At 31.9% G+C, this 19969-nt stretch overlaps 2 protein-coding genes across 2 annotated transcripts in view; one reads left to right on the top strand and one right to left on the bottom strand.

The window, feature by feature from the left end:
- Positions 1–19969, top strand: part of LOC139503755 (uncharacterized) — a 39333-nt gene that overhangs the window by 7521 nt on the left and 11843 nt on the right. Inside the window, exon 4 of the mRNA XM_071293609.1 lies at positions 463–590. Coding sequence (XP_071149710.1) covers positions 463–571 — 109 coding nt within the window. The 3' untranslated portion in view covers positions 572–590. The remainder of the gene's footprint in view (positions 1–462; positions 591–19969) is intronic.
- Positions 3146–18003, bottom strand: LOC139503751 (uncharacterized). The gene is made up of 10 exons (XM_071293605.1): positions 17977–18003; positions 17114–17137; positions 14258–14542; positions 12914–12946; positions 9933–9956; positions 7677–7952; positions 6684–6716; positions 6338–6420; positions 5460–5553; positions 3146–3426 (listed from the first exon to the last, which is right to left on the bottom strand). The coding sequence occupies exons 3-10, from the start codon at positions 14538–14540 to the stop codon at positions 3185–3187; spliced, it is 1068 nt and encodes a 355-aa protein (XP_071149706.1). The 5' UTR covers positions 14541–14542; positions 17114–17137; positions 17977–18003; the 3' UTR covers positions 3146–3184.

Raw genomic sequence — 19969 nt, 5'->3', positions numbered from 1 at the left:
TGACTGTTCTGAATAGGAAAATTCACATGGTAAAAAAACATTAAAATTGGTATGGTTGCTATTTAAAATATCCCTCTGAATATTATTACACCGATCTTCATCGGGAAAGTTAATTTGAAACGTAATCAATTTAGAACCGTACAAGGTTTTTCATTTTTACTCTTAAAATTTAGGATCATCCCGGTGTTTCTCTCTCTCGTATATCCTTATTAAGGTGGTACAAAACACCTTGACTAAAAAATTTACGTTGACCCTTTGACAAAAATCTAAAATTTAAAAAAAAAACACTTTCTCGGAAAAATTTCATTGGATATATAGCAGTTTGACAAACACTAGTCTTGATAATTGAGAAGCTTAACATTTCCTTAGAATACAACTTGATTAAAACGTTAAGCTGATTTTACAGAGTAATCTCCCTGTAGTGTTCGGTACCTCATTATAATAAGTTGATTTTCATTTTAGGGTTTTAGCCCAGCTTCACGAGTGTCCCTTATCCAGCCTTGGATGGCATAGATTAGCGCCACAGTATGCAGCTGAAAAATATTTTCGGGATGCTACAATTCAGCACTAAACAAAGCAGGTATAAAGATGTAAGTATTAGACTGAGCTTTTACTATTCAAATATGTTGATTGTATACGTCAATATGACGTAAACAATATAAATTACTAAAACATATATAGACCAACAAAACCCAAGAATATTTACAATAAGTTACGCCTTGAATTTTTTTTTTTAGTAAAACAGGGACTATCAAATATCTGCCATATTTCTTATTCCTATGTGATGTGTGAATTAGCCATTTCAGAATCTATTTCCTTCTGTGTAATAATCAAAAGTGTACATCAAAGCGTCGTGATTGGTAAAAAACGTCATACACAATTAAAATTCAACTAATGTCCCGAAGTGTTTTTCTTTTTGGTGTACTAACAATAAAATCACCTATAGTCCTTAAGATTCTGAAACGGTTGCACCCATACACAACTCTTGGCATTCACATCTAAACACATTTAGTTACACTGTTCAATGTTAATCAGTCTTAGTAATAATTGTCCAATTTGATAGTACTATTTAGTTCTGCACTTCTACCATTCAGGTGCCAATCTTAATTAATGATTGAATATGATTAAACAAATTCGTTGACTTCTTGATTTCAAATAATTGCCAAAAACTTATATCATGTCATATCATTTGAAAAAAACACCTCCGCATTTTAATCTTCAAAACAATTCACTACTGTGGATTCATTTATTTTCGTGGGTACCAATTTACGTGGATTGAGGAAAACTTGATTTTTCGGGGATATAGTTATTATGGGTTTGCGAATCTTTGCATACAAAGCCTTTAGGAAGTTAGTAACTCGTTTAACATATGAATGTACGGTTCAGCTGTACCAACGAAACCAACGAAAATTGGTATCAACGAATAATAATGATTCCACAGTAGTTAAATGATGTTTCTCCACATTCAGTACTTAAGGTGTCCTTTGTTTGTGCTCACGTATTTCTTCTAAGTCATTTGCATATTTGAATATTCAAAAGATTACCTTATCCAATTAGAAATATGAAAGTTGATTCCCAGTCATTTTATTGGTTGATATAGTCAAACGTTAGATTTTTGTCAGTTTTTAAGGTTTTCCTCTGCTAAAATTTGCCTTGATGCTCGGTATTCTATTCTTTCTGAATCAAATAGCAAATCAAATTAACTCTCGTTTTCTTTATAATCATATATTTCATTAATTTACCAAGAAAAAATATCCCGGGAGAATAATTTAAAAAGAACCCAACATAATATTTTTTAAGTTACAGAGGTCACTGTTTTTACAGGCAATTTTGGTCCCTTTATAGATTACTGTTCGGTATGAGTCAAGGCTTATTGGCACTCATAACATATCTTCATATATCTATCACTGTCTATGATAACTGTTGAATGGTTTATATGGTTTCATAAATATTTATGTTTTTTTTGTAGATTGCGATTTATCAGAAAAAAAGTGGATTCCACCAGCATTACGCATTATAATGAAATATGACAACGCATTTTTTGTCGAATTCCTTTTATCAAATAAATATTAAATGCTACCTGAATTGTATTTGAAAAGACCTTTCGGAATTTTGGGTTCTCATGCTCTCCAGCTTCGTACTGGATTTGCCCTTTTTATAATCTTTCTTTTATTCAAGCATCACTGATGAGTCTTTTATAAACGAAACGAGCGTCTGGCATACAAAATTTCAATCCTGGTATCTATGACGATTGGGATATGTTTATCACAAAATAAACATTTTGAAATCTTCAATACTTACTAAGAAGAAAACATCAAGTGAGAGGTTTGGCTAGCTATCAAACCAGGTTTAATACACCATTTTCTACATAAGAAAAGGAGTGTTAAGTTCGGAATAGGACAGTTGTGATCCATCCGTTTTATGTGTTTGAGCTTTTGATTTTGTCATTTGATTAGGGATGTCCCTTTTTGATTTTTCATCGGATTTCAGTATTTTTGTTATTACTCTCTGTTCTGAATTATTAGCTTGTATATCAATAATGTCAACCTTTTGAATCCGTGTTCATTCTAACTTTCATTTGACACTTAAAAATGCCAACAAAATTATTGTGTTACAGATAAAACAATGTTTCACATATTTGTTTTAATCTATGAAAAAAGAAGGGCGAAAGATACCAGAGGGACATTCAAACTCTATAGATTGAAATTAAACTGACAACGCAATGGCTAAAAATAAAAAAAGACAAACAGACCAATAATAGTACACAAGACACAACATAGAAAACTAAAGTCTTTGCAACACGGCGCCCAACAAAAACTGGGGGTGATCTCAGGTGTGCCGGAAGGGTGTACAGATCCTGCTCCACCTGTGGCACCGGCTTAATTTATGTACAAAATATGAACGAAAAACAAATAGGCAATACATGTACATTAATTTAATGAGAGTAATTATTACCTCCATTGACAATTTAGACAATTAAGGAATGCGCACTCCTACAGATGGAACGAATGGATTTAACTTATGATTTATCTGACTGCCTTCTTGGTATATTCTACACTTGCCATATCAATGCTTTGTGTCTCGTGTATAATTAGCTGAATTATGTTTTCTAAGAAAAACACAAGCACCGAATTTCAGTTCAAGTTATTTATTCATTTGTTTCTAAATTTGTTAAAAACACATGTTATATTTCACAAATGAAACCCCCAAGAAAATGTCCATTGTCACACATCACATTATAGAAATTGTATCTATCATTCGCGTAGAAGAACATGCAGTCTTCTCCCTTTTCAGCTGACCAAGAGGGTTGTCCCGGAGCAAACGCAAAGTATGTCATCTTTGTTGCGTTACCATGTTTAATCCATCTCCAATCGCCACTTGAAAGGTATCTATTGACGTTACGTCCACCAACGAAGTAGGAAATACCTGTATGAAAATAAGCATTTGGTTTTTTTCTTATTGATCTCTGTATATATTGTTCATATGTGTCTTTCTTCTTTCAAAAAGGAGAAATGAAAAGAAATGAACAGAATATAACGTCGAACTTTCTGTAAAATAAAAAGTTTTGTTAAGTTTTGTTTATGTTTTTTCTTGTTCAGTAAAAACAAAACATTTTATTAACAGTAATAACTGGTATATCCTGCAATAGTTTAGTAAATATCAATTATTGATTTTAGCATTTGTAATACAAAAGGTTTAGAAATATACTAAAATATAGTCAGAGATGTCGGTAACATGAAAGAATCAATAGTAACAGGACAACTGTAACAGAATAGAGTTGATAACAGAAAGGATTTTTTTCTAAAAAAAAGAAGCTTTATTTTGTAGTTTAAGAAAAATACATCATTTCACATTGGTCACAATTTGAAGATAACAGCAAACCATTTCATTTATCCTTTGAAACTGTATTTGCCAGATTAAAAATCTGCCAAGGTAATGAAAAATTATAAAATAAATTCCTTTCTGTTACTATCTACTAATACTAGAATTGCACAATGTTCTCTGCTGTTATCAAAAGCAAAAAACCTATTTTTTCATTCAATATACTGTATATTACTTTGAAATTTATTTAGTATGTTGAACTTATATTAAGGTGGTATGGGAGTCTAAAATAAAAATGATAGAATTTGTTCATACTTTGCCAAAACGTTGTATCTATTGATACATGTTGAAAAATATAATAAAAATGATAGGTCACCGCGCATTTTCTCAAGCTACAGGACGGGACAAAATGACACATTTTGTATGGATTATACAGGAAAAAACACCATTTTGTGATTAGAAACTAAACAAAATGATAAAATTGTTAAATACTTCAGGAAAAGATAGTTTTCAGTCACTGCTTTGAGAATATCAAAAGAAAAGATAGGGTCACCGTACGTTTTTTCCGGCTAAAATACAAAATAGAAAAATTCCATACAGAATCCTTCAGAAAATGCACTTTTTTAGAGTTACCTACCCTTAAAATGCCAATTTAAAAAAAAAAATAAAAACAACCAAAAATAATTAACATTTGCAAAAATATCAATATTTAGAAGTTATATTCTTATAAATTGGTACTTTTAAATGAAAATGTACATTAAACATCTGCATTCCTGCATCAAATTTTGCTAACTTGATGGAAAATCTTGACCTTTGATTCTCTGTTTTTTACAATCCAAGATGGAGGAAGACACCCATACCACCTTAAATGAAATGGTTGACATATAGTAGATTAACTTTTTTATTCATGGTTATGCTGTTATTTTTATCAGGTAACGACAGAATGTAACAGAAAGGAATTACGCAGTACTTTTTGTTCATTCACTTGAATTGTGTAGAAGTTTACTTTCATCTACACATCAATTTGATAAGATACTATAAAAACACATGTACTGTTATAGTGCTGACAATGAAATATTCTCAGAAAATACACAAAAAGGCTGCAACAGGAGAGAACAACAAAATTATTTTTCTCCAAATTCTGATCTTTAGGGAGTTCAGTTTTTTTTAAAATTGGCCGCTATTCACCTAAACAAATGGATTCATACATTCAGGAAATGATGCTCTTCACATTACATTACAAGAAATACATTTTTGGTCTTTCAAACGTGTCCAGTGGTAACAGGAGGAAAAGTACTACTGGGAACAACATTCAAAAGACCCTTAAAATGCATATTTTCTTACATGCTTTAGTTATAACAAAATAAGACCAGTAATTGAGAAGTATATTATATAATTTATCAGATTTGTGAAAATCGAAAGGCTGTTTACTTAATGTTTTTATTAAGGTTTGATTCTCAAGTATATCGGCCTCGATCATCACTCATGGTTTGTCGAAACGCGACCGTGTTGTAATGTAATCGTTCTAGGTATTTTTTTAATTTAAAACGTACAATAGAAAATAGTGAGATTATATCATTAAGAAGATTTGTTAGTAAAACATCAAATTAGTCTAGCAAATGTTATGTAAATATTACCTGTCTTATTCCTCTGAAGGAATACTTTCATGAACATAGCCTCTTCAAGTGTTTCAAAGTTAGCCAGGTACGCACCTGGGTCTGTACAGCTTGCCTGGTGTATTGGAAGTAGAAATTAAAAACATTCAATACATTTAAAAAAAAATTTGAGTTACTTTACATAGGAAATTATCTAGAAAAATGAACGCTCGAAAACAAGAAATAACAAATCATTTATCCTCAAACCCCTTTTATCATAATGGAAAAAATGATTTATAAACTTAGTGAATATGTTAATGTTACAATCTTTAAATATTGTGTGATGGCCTAATAATAATAAGTGCTTTTTGAAATATGTCGCTCGCCTATTATGTTTTGTAACATTTTACATACAATGTTCCTTTATTAGTTTTCCTTGTTAATTAATATGTATAAATACGCCTTTCTGTCGAAAATAGAAGTAGGGAGATGTGATGTAAATACCAATGAGACCAATTGTCACAGGAAACCATATGACGAAGAAGTACACAACTGTGAATATTTCAGCTATTTGTGAAATGTATTCTAGTCTTGATTTGATTCAAAATAGTTACCCATTATAATTCTATTTTGCTATTTTTACTATGAGATACTTGCAATTATTATTTAACAATATGTATTATATTAAATGAATACAACGCTGTGAAAGTATAAAATAAAGTGTGTGAAGGAGGTGGATGAGGTGGACAAGTCTACAGACAACTTGTATCTAGAAAAATCAGAAAAACATCAAACAAATGATGAAGCCATATAGTTTGTGAGGTTACGCAAAGTATGTGTGGGTGCTTTAGTTGAACATCATTGGGCCCTATTTTCTGCATAGGGTATATTTGAATGTTGTCGAAGTAGTTAATACATACAAAAGCCTCATCACCAGATATGTTGTCATCGTGGATGGAATAACAGCCATTCCCTATCTTCTGGTATGGTTCCTGACAGCTATCTGATTAATGTAATGTGACATAGATTAATAAATAGGTAAGATATATTTATAGATATTATAATCATTAATCATAACTTAAGGTTGCACTTCTGTAAATGTAGACAATGCAATTTCCCACTGGAACGCATATAAGGGTTTAAACTGTGGCACTTTTTTTTATGAAGTTTGGAAAAAATATATCCTAGAATGGGAAGTTCAAAGCACTCCATTTTGGTCCACAATTAGACATATTTAAAAGAAAAGAAAATGTTGAGTTAACTTACCAGTGGGTGGTTGGTTAGTCGTTATGGATGGTTCTACAAAAAGATACAAAATCATGAATATTACATATTGTTGTTGACGTTTACTAAACATATTATAATTGATTTTTTTTCTTAGAAAGAAAGCATTGCACGAATATATTTGAATTCCAAATATTCATTCACTGTCACACAACCCTCTGAATACAGAAAATTTAACAACTTGAAACATGTAGATGGTAATTACAAAACTTCTTCTGTCGCCTCGTTAGCTGACTGGCATAAGAGACGAACTAATGTATTAACACTGAGGTTCCAATCTTACTTGCTACAGGTATTTAGGCTTAAAACACCCCCCAAAAATATCACCTGCCACGAAATAGCACAATATTGCTGAAAGTGCAGTTAAACATCAATAGATGAATGACTCAATCAATAAAAAAAACCCTATTGAATATGATGTCATTAATGAAGTTTACAGAACTGTTATATTATCCCCCAATGTCATATATCTTGAAAAAAAAGAGCCGAAATGTACCGAAAAGAAGAATAAATAGACAAAAAGGGAGCGTACACGACGTCATAAACCTACGTCATTGCAGTTTCCTTGGTACACGAATGCTTCTCCAAATTTTATATGTATCTCTCATGATTTTTGCCGCGGTTAAAATAATGATTTATCAAAGATGATTTCCTTTTTCTTGCCAACGAGAAATTAGAAAACTTAGGTTCATAAAATAAAAGATAATATTGTATTGAGAATGATATGTGAAAGTTTCACAGTTGTCAAATTTGCAAAAATGATGTCATCAGCCTTATGCGGAACCTATTTCTGATACTCACCATTAAGTTTCCAGGTATTGTTTTACGGATAGGTTTTAACGTTGTAACTCTTATTTTCGTTAATGCGTTGTATGTGACGAATACTTATCATTGCCCTTTTGATATTTTATCATTGATAAAGCCAACACTTTTAGGTCGATTATAAAATAAAAATGAAGAAGAATGTTTACTTACGAACAAACACTGTATAGAAAGTGTTGTAAAAATTATGACTACACCCCCATTCAGTTCCATTTTCTGTCATTGTTAAAGGATCAATTAAAACAAAAATTCCACTAGTGTTGCTATTCACCATTGGCTTATCTGTGTCACAAGTATCAGGAGTACAATATGCATACAAAACATTATCTCTGTACCATAATGCAAATCCAGTGAATGTTGGTATAATGCACGATAATAGCAATGCAGAGCCGGCTTCGAACGATCCTTTCCCAACTATGCTTAATTCACCTAAAACAAGACATACGGTAATCAATAAGTTGCTAGCCATAAAACCAGTTTCATCTCACCAAGTCAGGAACGTGGCAGTTGTTTTCTATCAGTTTGTTTCTATGTACATGTATGTTGCATTATCGGTTGTTTTTTGTTGCACTTCAGTGTTCTGTTGTTTCGTTGCTTTCCTCTATAGATAATGAGTTTCCCTCGGTTTTCATTTGTGTCCCGAATTTTTTTCTCTCAATTCATTTATGACTTTTGAAGAGCGGTATACTAGTATTACTGATGCCTTTGTTTAACTATTTGTGCATACCGAAAGCATGATTTGAAGAAAACGAAAAGCTTTAAATTTGTGTATCTGTATCGTATTAATAAATGGAACTGTAAAAACAAATTTCACAAAAATGAAAAATAAATGCTGTTAGATTTAGTAAAATTAACAATATTACAATAAATCAAAAGTGTATGAATGCCTTTTTAAATCGTCTTATGCTAGTTATATATTTTACATCTCGTTTTATAAACAATATATATGGAAGTGTTTAACGACCTTGACTGGCTTTTCAGCCCTCGCACGGTCGGCTCGGTGCCCGAAGGCGTTTGGTGAGCTTTAACATATTTTGATGCCGTGGGACAGGAACAAGTAGTGGAGGACGCCATATGTAGGCCGCCATCTTGGTTTTGGTGAGTTGATTTTTCTTTTGTTTACTATTTTGTTGTTTTTCTTTACTTCACAACGGCTGCTTTTAGGGCCAGTTTGGTCAGCTTGGCAGCCCGCTAACCTCGATGATGGAGTACTTGGTAGATGAATCGTGGACGTAGTTCTAAAGATGACAGGAAACGATATCAGGACCAAAGCAGTGAAATGAAGGTCGTATCACCCAACAGCCTATGATACAGCCCTCGGATGTTAATCGGCATAACACTCCCCATGACACAATGGTTTTGGAGTGCATGTTAACGCGGATACGCCAACTACTACGTCTATCTGTACGGCATGGATTGGTTTCTGTCTTTAGTAGTATGTCGTTGATCATCTGACTGTAAACCCTCATCGAACATAGCGGGTAAAGGAGAGCTGGCCCAGCACGTCCGTTCAGCTGTAATGACTGAGACGTGACTGGATTGTGATGTTTATAAACAAGTTATAGGTTGTACTGTTGTGCTGTTTCTCAAACCACGCCTCTTTTGAGGAGATTTTGTTTACATACTGGTTCCCACTTATGCTCTCTCTGTTCCATCTCAAATGTGCATATTGTTTACATTGAATTCTGTGGTAACCCTTCATTCGAGGAAGGGGTAGTTAAGAAAATTAGTGTTAGTTTAAACTCTGAAAAGTTCAGGGCATATAAACGTTGAAAATATACCGCACAGCCCTATATTTTGACCTTTGAAAAAAAAATGTAGTGCATATGCATATATGGGAAATTGCATTGTCAATATTTACAGAAATGCAACCTATACGCCAAATATTTTATTATATTCCTCAACTTTGCTACGAGACTGCTGCAACTATACAGTAAGGCATATTCGTTTAACAGACTGACACTGTATGATTGTTCTGTGATAATTTTTGTTTTCTAGTCGTTCTTTTTGATAATGTGCCTTGACTATCTGCCTATTCGTGCTTCTTTGTTATCTATGTGTTTGTTTTAATAGTGATTAAGGTTATAACACTGCATTGCCTGCAGTACTCCTATTATTATCACGCTTATCTGTTATGCATGTTTGTTTTGTTCACATATTGGTGTCAGTATAATGGAATTGTATGCGACTGTCATACAAGTGAGAGGTTTAGATATCTATAAAACCAGATTAAAGCAACCGTTTTTTACATAAGAAAATGCCTGTACCAAGGCAATATGATAGTTGTTATCCATTCATTTGATGTGTTTGGGCTTTTGATTTTGCAAATTAATTAAGGACTTTTATTTTTAAATTTCAGTTCAGTATTATTGTGATGTGTGATTTTATTTATTATCATTAGTATCTTACCTGGTGGTGGCACAAAAGTTGATTCTAAAAGAAAAAGAAAGACATATTTTGCAATGTCGACAACAAACAAAATACGTATGTTCCATCTTAGCTTCCCAATGACAAAGGATCTGGAGTTTATCACGTCTGTTTTAGACTTAAAAATGTAAAAAATAAGTTTGCAGGCAGAATATACAAAGATGGCATTAACTTCCACTGACTGGAAACATTTGTTTAGCCGTATTTGGCACAACTTTTTGCAATTGTGGACCCTCAATGCTCTTCAACTTGTTCTTGTTTGGCTCTATAAATATTTTGATATGAGCGTCACTGATGAGTCTTATGTAGACGAAACGCCTGGCGTACTAAATTATAATCCTGGTACCTTTGATAACTGTTTAAAGTAATCTTTATTGCAAAATTACACCCATAAGGATCAAGCAATACAGACAATCAATTATACATTCTAAATACAATGCAATACAATGAAATACAATACAATATAATATAATAGAATATACTTTACAAGTTCAATTATAAATTTATGTATAAAACGCAATTATGAGCTTGTCTGACATGGGTCGGACCATCTCAGTTTTACAGACAGCTTAATGAAGACTCCAATATGACAAACAAATTTCAGGGATGAAGTTTAGAATGTGTTTTAGTTTATTAAATCCATCAAGATGTTGAAATAGTAGTACATAGTCTTTTAGATAAGCAATAAAATTAGAACGCAATGATATACGCATGTTCTATCGATATAACGACTGCATGTGTCATTTAGGACATATGAATTCCGATGAATATTGCTATTGTGAAGATGCTAATCTTTCCAGAAGACAAATTAGGTAACAATATATTTTAATGTTATCATTATTATATTGTTTGTGTCCTGGAAAAGAATTACACATATCTGAACCAATAGAAAGACGTCTATAATATATGCCAGAGAAAATGCTCATTGCTCCAATAATTCATCTTCAATCCTGATTTTATATCGATTGAAACAGAAATTCAAGCGACGACATTTTTTATTCAGCAAGTTACACAATTACGGTCTCCAGTTTTTTCCCTATTATTTCTATGTTTAAAATATACTCTAAAAGCAAGCGTTTTGTGTCTATTGATTAAACAAATGAAATAATATGTAATGTTTGCCTTGTTGGTATTTTTTTGGGGTGGGGGGATTAGGAATGAATCACAAATTTGTACTTACTGTTTACAATTTCATTTTATAATTTGACACATGAAAAGAAAATATAATAACAAAATACATTATAAATTAGGAAAAATTGCATTTTAACCGATATAACCCTGATAAGAATTATTTCCAAATACTCATAAAAAAATCTGTTGTCACTAAAATGACATCGTTGAAGGCTTCAGCAATGAAACAAGACACAGTATCTAATGAAGAATGTCTTTGAGAGAGAAAAAAAAAGGAATAATCAAAATCCAAACAACGCGAAATTTTGAAATTTTGTTTGTTCTATTATTTTCAAAAAAGATATAAGAAAACAATTCGTTTCTTTATGGAGCATTTCAAATAAGACAAAACGGTACAGGTATGAATAAAGATCAGTCTATTAACAATAATTTTCAGTCGGATAGATCTCGACTTTATGCAAATGAATATCACCTATTTCTGATTAATAAATCTCTATGGAAATATTTCTGTTATGAAATTGAGATGCTATAAAACCCAATAAAACAGACCAAAATTGATCTTTGATTTCATTTTTGAATATGCCAACACCAATCAAATTTAAAAGGCGTGGTTTGTAAAACAGTCATAATTTTCAAGTTCAACCTTAATGTATGCGATGTACACTAACATATTGGCATCCATTTAGTAATATTTGATTCGGCGAATAAGTTGTAGTCCTAAAATTGTCAAATACAGGAAATATATCTTTGTGAAGGCCGCACGGTGACCTATAGTTGTTAATTTCTGTGTCATTTTGGTCTCTTGTTGGGAGTTGTCTTATTGGCAATCATACCACATCTTCTTTTTTATAGATAAATATAATAACCAATCATTGCAAAGCAAATTGTTCATTTGACAAAGATGACACCTCGGGCATAAACATGTATCTTTCTTTTTATTTAAAGATTTTATAAACGTTTTAGGTGAGCTGACTGCTTTTAATAAAAACTGAAACAGTAAATAAATAACCTGATAATTAAAAGCGGTTATGACTTTATGGTTCATGAGTACGTTGATATAGTTTGTAATGTGTTAATAACTATTTTTCCTATCAAAGATTTTAATATTGGAAAATGTTACATCTAGATGTAGGATGTTGAATCTAAGGCGATACAATTGGACTGCTTAACAAGCTTTATTTGATAAATTATAAAAATGACGCATAAAATAACACTATAGGTTACCGTACAGCTTTAACAATGAACAAATCCCATACTGCATAGTCAGCTATTAAAATCCCCGAAATGACAAATGAAAAATAAATCAAACCAGAAAACTAACGGTCTTATTTATGTATAAAAAATGAACGATAAACAAATATGTAACACATCAACATACGACAAACAATGAATTACAGGCTCCTGACTTGGGACAGGTACTTACATAAACCATGTCTTATAATGTCTTTTCTACACTGTTATTCCAATGTTTGATGTTTTTTGTATCAATATGAATCATATATACATAATGCTTGATAACTCTTTAAACCGTTATGAACTTCAAAATGATTCTCATTAGTCTATTTGAATCAGTCTTTTGATTAGTTAGAGGCAAAAGGTGTTTTAAATTTAACAATTAATCTTTTATCGGCAGGTACTCATAGTTGAATTTGGAAAATTAAATTATTTTAGCGTATCATGATATTGGGTCTCTTATAGTCGAACAATATGTGATGACCTCTTAATGACTCTTATTGCAACATATATATGTTTTACGAACACCATGATGATTCTACCTCATTTTGAGTCACAATTATAATAATTAAAAGAAAGGAAATGTAGGGTTTACTCACCAGTGGGAGGTTGGTTTGTCGTTATGGATGATTCTATAAATATAATATAAAAATATTATGAATATTACTTGTTGTTGTTGACGTTGTAAAGTTGGTACTAAACATATTATAATTGTAACAGTAGTGATAAGAATTAAAAGTGAGCGAATGCCTTTTCAGATGGAAGTTTTGCATTCTATTTTGTTAAATAACCAGCAAATTTCGTTATATTAGTTAACTGTGCTACATCACTTCCGTAAATTTATGATTATCATTTAAATATATCAAGATATCAATATATGTGATTTTAATGTTGAGAAGTCTAACACGTTAATATATTAAAAACAATAAATATTCAATCATTGACGTAAGAACTTCGAAATTGTGTAACGAATTAAATATATATATATTTCAATTTCCACGATAATGATTAACATACGTTTGATTGATACAAGAAATCATATCGTACACCGCGATGAAATAACAATTAGGCAATTACTCGTACTCATACGAGAGTAAAAATAATCTTGTCATTTTGATGTACATTTAGGAGTGAATTGTTAACTAAAATGAAGGTTTTAAATTTTTTTTCTTCTCATAATTGAATACTGCGTTGAATACTAGTATATAAGTTTCAAACTCCGATTATTTCAATTTTGCAGCCCCTATAATGTTGGCATATAAAATCAGACTCGATATACGGACTTTGGACTTCGAACTTAGTGCAATCGTTGACTCTACAAAAAAAACCCACATATTTCACCATGCCGACAAAAAAATATTAATATGTTCGTTTCATCCATTATCAACGGCTGCACATTTGTGGGGTCGATGAAAATCATTTTGTTTCCATGCAAGCGACATAAAATACTATTTAATTCATTTTGATTTGATCCCAGTGTCTGAAAGCACTTTCTGGTTGTCAAGTATCATTCTAAGTGTGATTCCAATTAGTTATCATGTTGTTCATGGATGAACGGCATTTTGTACCTCTGTCTGGATAACCTGCTGTAAATTGGCGTCTTTAAGTTTACTCGGTCAATACAATGGTTATGAAGTTACCACACAAAAACACTTGATATACAACCACAACTCAGTCCCATAATTGTATAGATTTAGCAACGGCCTACCGAAAACTAACGATTCCATAACGAGAGTACAACATTTTCCCGCTATGCTGATCAAAACGCGGGAAAATATCAATATGCTCTTTCATTAAATTTGTGGCTAGACGTGTGATGCTAGGGACACCAATTGCTAACAGTTACAAAGCGGATAATCCGAATTTACCCCTGAGTAATTTACACTATGAATTTGATTTTAGGTTAGATAAGATTATATTTTAAGAAGAAAATATTTACATACGGACAAGTACTGTATATGAAGTGCTATCATCACCGTGATAGCACGTCCATGTAGTACCATTTTCTGTCATTGTCAAAGGGTAAATTGCGACAAAAATGTCACTGTTGTTGCTTGAAAACGTGTAATGTTGTTGCATGTATGGGAAACATAAATCATGAAAACAAGTTGATTCGATAATGTTTTCTCTGCTCCACGTTGCAGATCCAGTGAAAGTTGGTATGATGCATGATAAGATTAATGTAGAATCTACTTCTGAAGATCCTTGCACGACTAAGCTGAGCATACCTAAAAAGACATGACGTACTCAACAATCACTATTTGCCGATAAACAAACATAATAGAACGTAGGAAATGGTATCTTTTAGTGTATTTGTATTGTAAGAATTACAGTTATTATAGGATATATCGAAATGAAAGAACAAACAATACAAAAGACTTCCAGATGGCAAACATTAGTACTGTCTGCATTAACGAATAAGAATCAAAAGTCAGCAAACACCTTTTCAGAATTTTTTATGTTTTATAAAATTGAGAATGGAAATGGGGAATGTGTCAAAGAAACAACAACCGAATCAGAGAGCAGAAGCTGGCCCCTTGAAAACAAAATGTGTATAAGTGAAGTGAAAATGGACGTCACACTGAACTCCAAATATATAAACAAGCAAAAATTAAAAATCATACAAGACTGACAAAGGCCAGATGCTCCTTTGGACAGGCGCAAAAAATGTGTAGGGTTAAACATGTTTAGTGAGATTTCAACCATCCCCTCTGATATACTTCTAGCCAATGTAGAAAAAACCCACACAGCAATACGAACAGTAAAATGCAGTTTACAAAAGTCAGAGTCCGATGTCAGAATATGTTAAAAAAGAAACTATGCAAAATGCCAATAATACATCAATTAACAAAGGAGCAGTTACTGCTATGCCAGCTCCAGACCTAAATTAAACTGACTGAATGATTTTGTCTTCATCATATAAAAATCAAGCCTATCCCTCTCGTTAGGTGTTTAGTATTTTACCATTATAACATATGAGAAGAACATAAGCTGTATCAAGCCATCAACTTGTTCTAGAATAAATGTGTTTATTTCCGATGCATAAACCCTATTAGTGAATCAATATTACTGCTAAAATATGTAATATTTAATGACCTGACAACAGTATCGGAACTATAACCCTTCTGGACAAGGCTGTTTAAAGGTTTGTTTAGCTCTTGTGGTAAATTCCGACATGTGTGTGCTTCATAAAGAATAATACCGAAAAAGATTAACTGTGAAATACCTGAACGCATAAGATGTCTGCATGTTGATTTATATTTACGAATAATGTCCTTACACCGATGCTAACATTTAGTAAATATTTGATTAGTTTGTGATATCGAAACCCGTTTTGGTGTAATAATTTCTTTTTTTAAAACCAAATACGTTGGTATATACATGAGCGAATTAAACAAGTTGGGGTATATAAACACCAACCTATTTTATCATATTTGTTAACTTTGCTACGTTAATTATGTATTTTTAAATTCATGATAGTCAATTTTAATAATACAAAATATTAATAGATGTTTGTTTAATGTTGAGACGTCACACACATATAGATATCAAAACAATATTAATTTTCTAATTGGTATAACAATTTCGAAATGTTTCACGAATATTTTTATGTATATTCATTTTCTTCGATGATCATTAATTTACGTTTGGTTGATAAAAAAATCATATTACAGATCATGATGAATTAATAATTAGGCAAAAGGTAAAATCACAAAAACACTGAACTCCGAGCAAAATTCAAAAAGGAAAGTCCCTAATCAAACAGCAAAATCAAAAGTTCAAACACATCAAACGAATGAATAACAACTATCATATTCCTGACTTGGTACATGCATTTTCTTATGTAGAAAATGGTGGATTAACCTGGTTATATAGCTACCTAAACCTCTCACTTGTATGACAGTCGCATCAAATTCCATTATATTGTCAACGATGCGTGAACAAAACTAATAGACACAATAGGTAAAAATGTCAAAAATAGGGGTACAGCAGTCAACATTGTGTTATCATCTTAATCACTATAAAATCAACAAATGTAACGAAGAAGCACAAAAAGGCATAAATCAAATTTACCAACCTCATTTTGCTTATATTATACGATTTTATTTATCTATGTAAAATCCACCCATAAGTACTGGTGTAAAACTGCGCGTTTGAAATTCGCACAGATAGAAATAAAATAATTTTGTCGTTCAAAGTATGACGGGATACATAAATACAGAGTCACGTAAAATAGATATTACAAAAAGTATAAGTCTAAAAATGATGCGGAGGAAGCCGTGTCTGTTGTCTCTTTAATTTCTAGTTCTGGTGGATATATAAATGGAACCCAATTAGTAAAGTTCGGATTGTTAATGGAAAGAACATCATCAAAATATCCGAAAGTGAAATTAAATAACCTGGCTTCTTTGATCTTCTTGTTTTTGACAAGTGTCTGAAGGAACTCCGATTCATATGATAATAAGAAGAGGTCGACAAGGAGAGGCGCACAGTTCGTTCCCATAGGAATGCCGACAATTTGTTGAAAAAGTCTACCTCCAAATTCAACAAATATGTTGTCAATAAGAAACTCCAGCAAGGCGTTGTTTCATGCTAGAATTGCAACTTTCATCTTCATTTGTTTTACATTTAGGTGTGATAGGTTAATTAAAATGAAGGTTTAAAAAAAAAAAAAAAAGAAATGTTTCCCATAATTTAAAACACAATGGAATAAATTCCAATTTTTCAGCCTCTAAAATTTCGGCGTATAAAACAAACTCGATATACGGACTTCGGACTCCGGACGTATAATATCTCACCTGTTGTTGGTGCAATCGTTGACTCTACCAAAAAAAAAAGAGAAATATATTTCGCCATGTCGACAAAACACAATATTGTGTGTGTTTGTTTCATCGATGGCTCATAGGTTATCAAACGCGGCACGTATGCAGTGATGAGGAAAATCATTTTGTTTTAAATGTCAAACAAACCAATTATGACTAACGTAGATTAAAGAAACCCCAACGAGACGTCAAATGTCAAAATCACTGCTATCAACACAAAATAAAATTACGATCTGACATATGCGACAACTGACCAGGTTTTTAACTAGGTGCAGGCACTCTAATATATTTATTACTTCATATCCAAACTTCACATTAAAAATAGGCATTGTTCAACAAATGGAAGTTTTTAACGACATTGACTGGCTATACAGCCCTTGTATGGTCGGTATGGCATTGTTCATTCCATTACTTCTACTTTTTATAAGAATTTGAAGATGTTGTAGGATTGCCATTGAAAAACTCTACACAAGAGATCGAATGACGAAGAAATTACAAGCTGTGGGACATGTAGGATATCGTCCGTAAAACGAGAAAAAATACCCTACCTGAAGAACATCTAAAATGAACTTGGTATTCTGTTAATTAGAATAAAAAAAATAGCTAACCATTTTCGAAAACTCTTGAAAGACATATATTTGTACTTGAATTTGTGAAATGATTTAGATAGAACTTTTATTTGTAGTTGCTTATAGTCCAACTAGAAAATGTCCTCTCAATACTCCTGTAGTGAAATTATTTGATTTCTACGTAAATCTTGTTGATTCTATTCTATATTGTTCACTCGCAATTTAAAATATAGGAAACATATTGAAGATATAAATGTATAGTTAACTTACCAGTGGCGATCGTGCTAGTCGTTGCTGAAGATTCTAAAGATATAATATAAAATACTATGAATTGCATTGTTCTTGAAATTCTTACTGTCTTAATATTAGAAACATACCAATAATTACTCCTGTCGCCTCGGCAGCTGATTGGCATAAAAATAGGACTTTTGTCAACAATATCACTCGTGGCAGGTGCGTTTGAATCCAATCTTAATTGGCAAGGATAGTTATTTTTCATACCGATTTTATTTCACTTCGGGTTCGATACCAATCGCCACTTACCTGTCACGAAATAGCACGATATTGCTGATAGTGCAGTTACACACCAATAGATGAATGACTAAATCAATCAAAATACCTTTAAATATGATGTCATTATTGACGTTTAAAGAACTTTTATATTATCCTCACATACAATGCAAAGGGTTTGTAGAGAAGATTATATAAGTTTGAACAACTTGTGTCTCATCCCTGTTGCACATTTAAGCAAATAAAATATGTTTAAACTAAAAATAGGTTTGTATATTACAATACCAAAATAGTTATCCATCTTCATTCAATCTTCAAAAATTCACAGATTACAGATAATGTATTTGCTTGAAGCATGCGGACGGTTTTTAATTTGTATTATACAATTATTGACTTTTGATCAGGTTGATACAATGATTTAAACCTCTTTGGTTAATAAATCATTGTTTTAATTTATTATATGACTTTTTATCCTTCTCCAAATTTCTAGTATTAACCCAAGATACTTTTAAAATTGCTCCTTGTTTTAACACTTATTGTATCATCTGCTCATTTTTATACATTTTGTAAGTTGAAACATTCAGTAAAGTAGAACTAGAAAAATACACCGAAAGCAAAAGTAGAGCAAAAATGTCCCGAAAACAAGAATAAATAGAAAAAACGGGAATGTACACGTCGTCATAAATCTACGTCATTGACGTTTCCTTTGAAAATATATATATATGTACAAATTTTATATTAATCACTCGTGATTTTTTTTCGCGATGAATATTATTATTTATCAAAAAGGATTTCTATGTTTTTAGCCAACGTGAAAACTCATAGTCATACTATATATAGATAATATTGCATTGAGAATGATATGTGTCAAATTTTCTCGGTTCATATTATCAGGCTCATGTGCAATTTATATCTGATGCTCACTATTTATTTCCCGGTTATTGTTTTAAGGATTAGTTTAAACATTTTGACTTTTATTTTTGTTAATGTGTTTTCTGTTTTTCTGTGACGAATAGTTATCACTGTCATTTCGTTATTCTAGCATTTCTAAAGCCAACACTTTGAAGATCGACTACAAAATTTAAATTAAGAAGAATTTTTACTTACGAACAAACACTGTATAAAAAGTGTTGTCAAAATTATGATTACAATGCCATTTAGTTCCATTTTCTGTCATTGTTAAAGGATCAATTGAAACAAAAATTCCACTAGTGTTGCTGGCAAAAGTGTAATTTACCATTGGATTTGTGTCACAAGCATCAGGTGTACAAATTGTATATACAACATTTTCTCTAGATAATGAGGCATGTCCAGTGAATGTTGGTATAATACATGATAATAGTAATACAGATCCGGCTTCGAACGATCCTTTCCCAACTATTCTGAATTCACCTAAAACAAGGCATAAGGTAATCAATAAGTGGCTAGCAACAAAACCAGGTTCAACCCGTCATTTTTATTTGAAATATCCTGTACAAAGCTAGGAATATGGTAGTTGTTATCATTGATGGCGATCCGATGGATACATCTGTTGTAGAGTTGTCTCTGACTCAGACGTACTTATAAATATAATTATTTTCTGTGACTGTATATTACATCAATTTGTAGGATCCTTAACTATAGATAATTTAAATGATCTGTAACAATAACATCTTCATGCCTTATATATCATGTACTGTAGTACGCCGCTAGATTAAAACTGACGAGGAAAGGTAACACACGACCAGCGAAAGCTCTTTTTTTGAGAGCCCAG

The sequence above is a fragment of the Mytilus edulis genome, chromosome 14, assembly GCF_963676685.1.
Source record: "Mytilus edulis chromosome 14, xbMytEdul2.2, whole genome shotgun sequence".
In the NCBI taxonomy this organism is placed as follows: Eukaryota; Metazoa; Mollusca; class Bivalvia; order Mytilida; family Mytilidae; genus Mytilus; species Mytilus edulis.
This window is presented reverse-complemented; position numbering and strand designations above follow the sequence as displayed.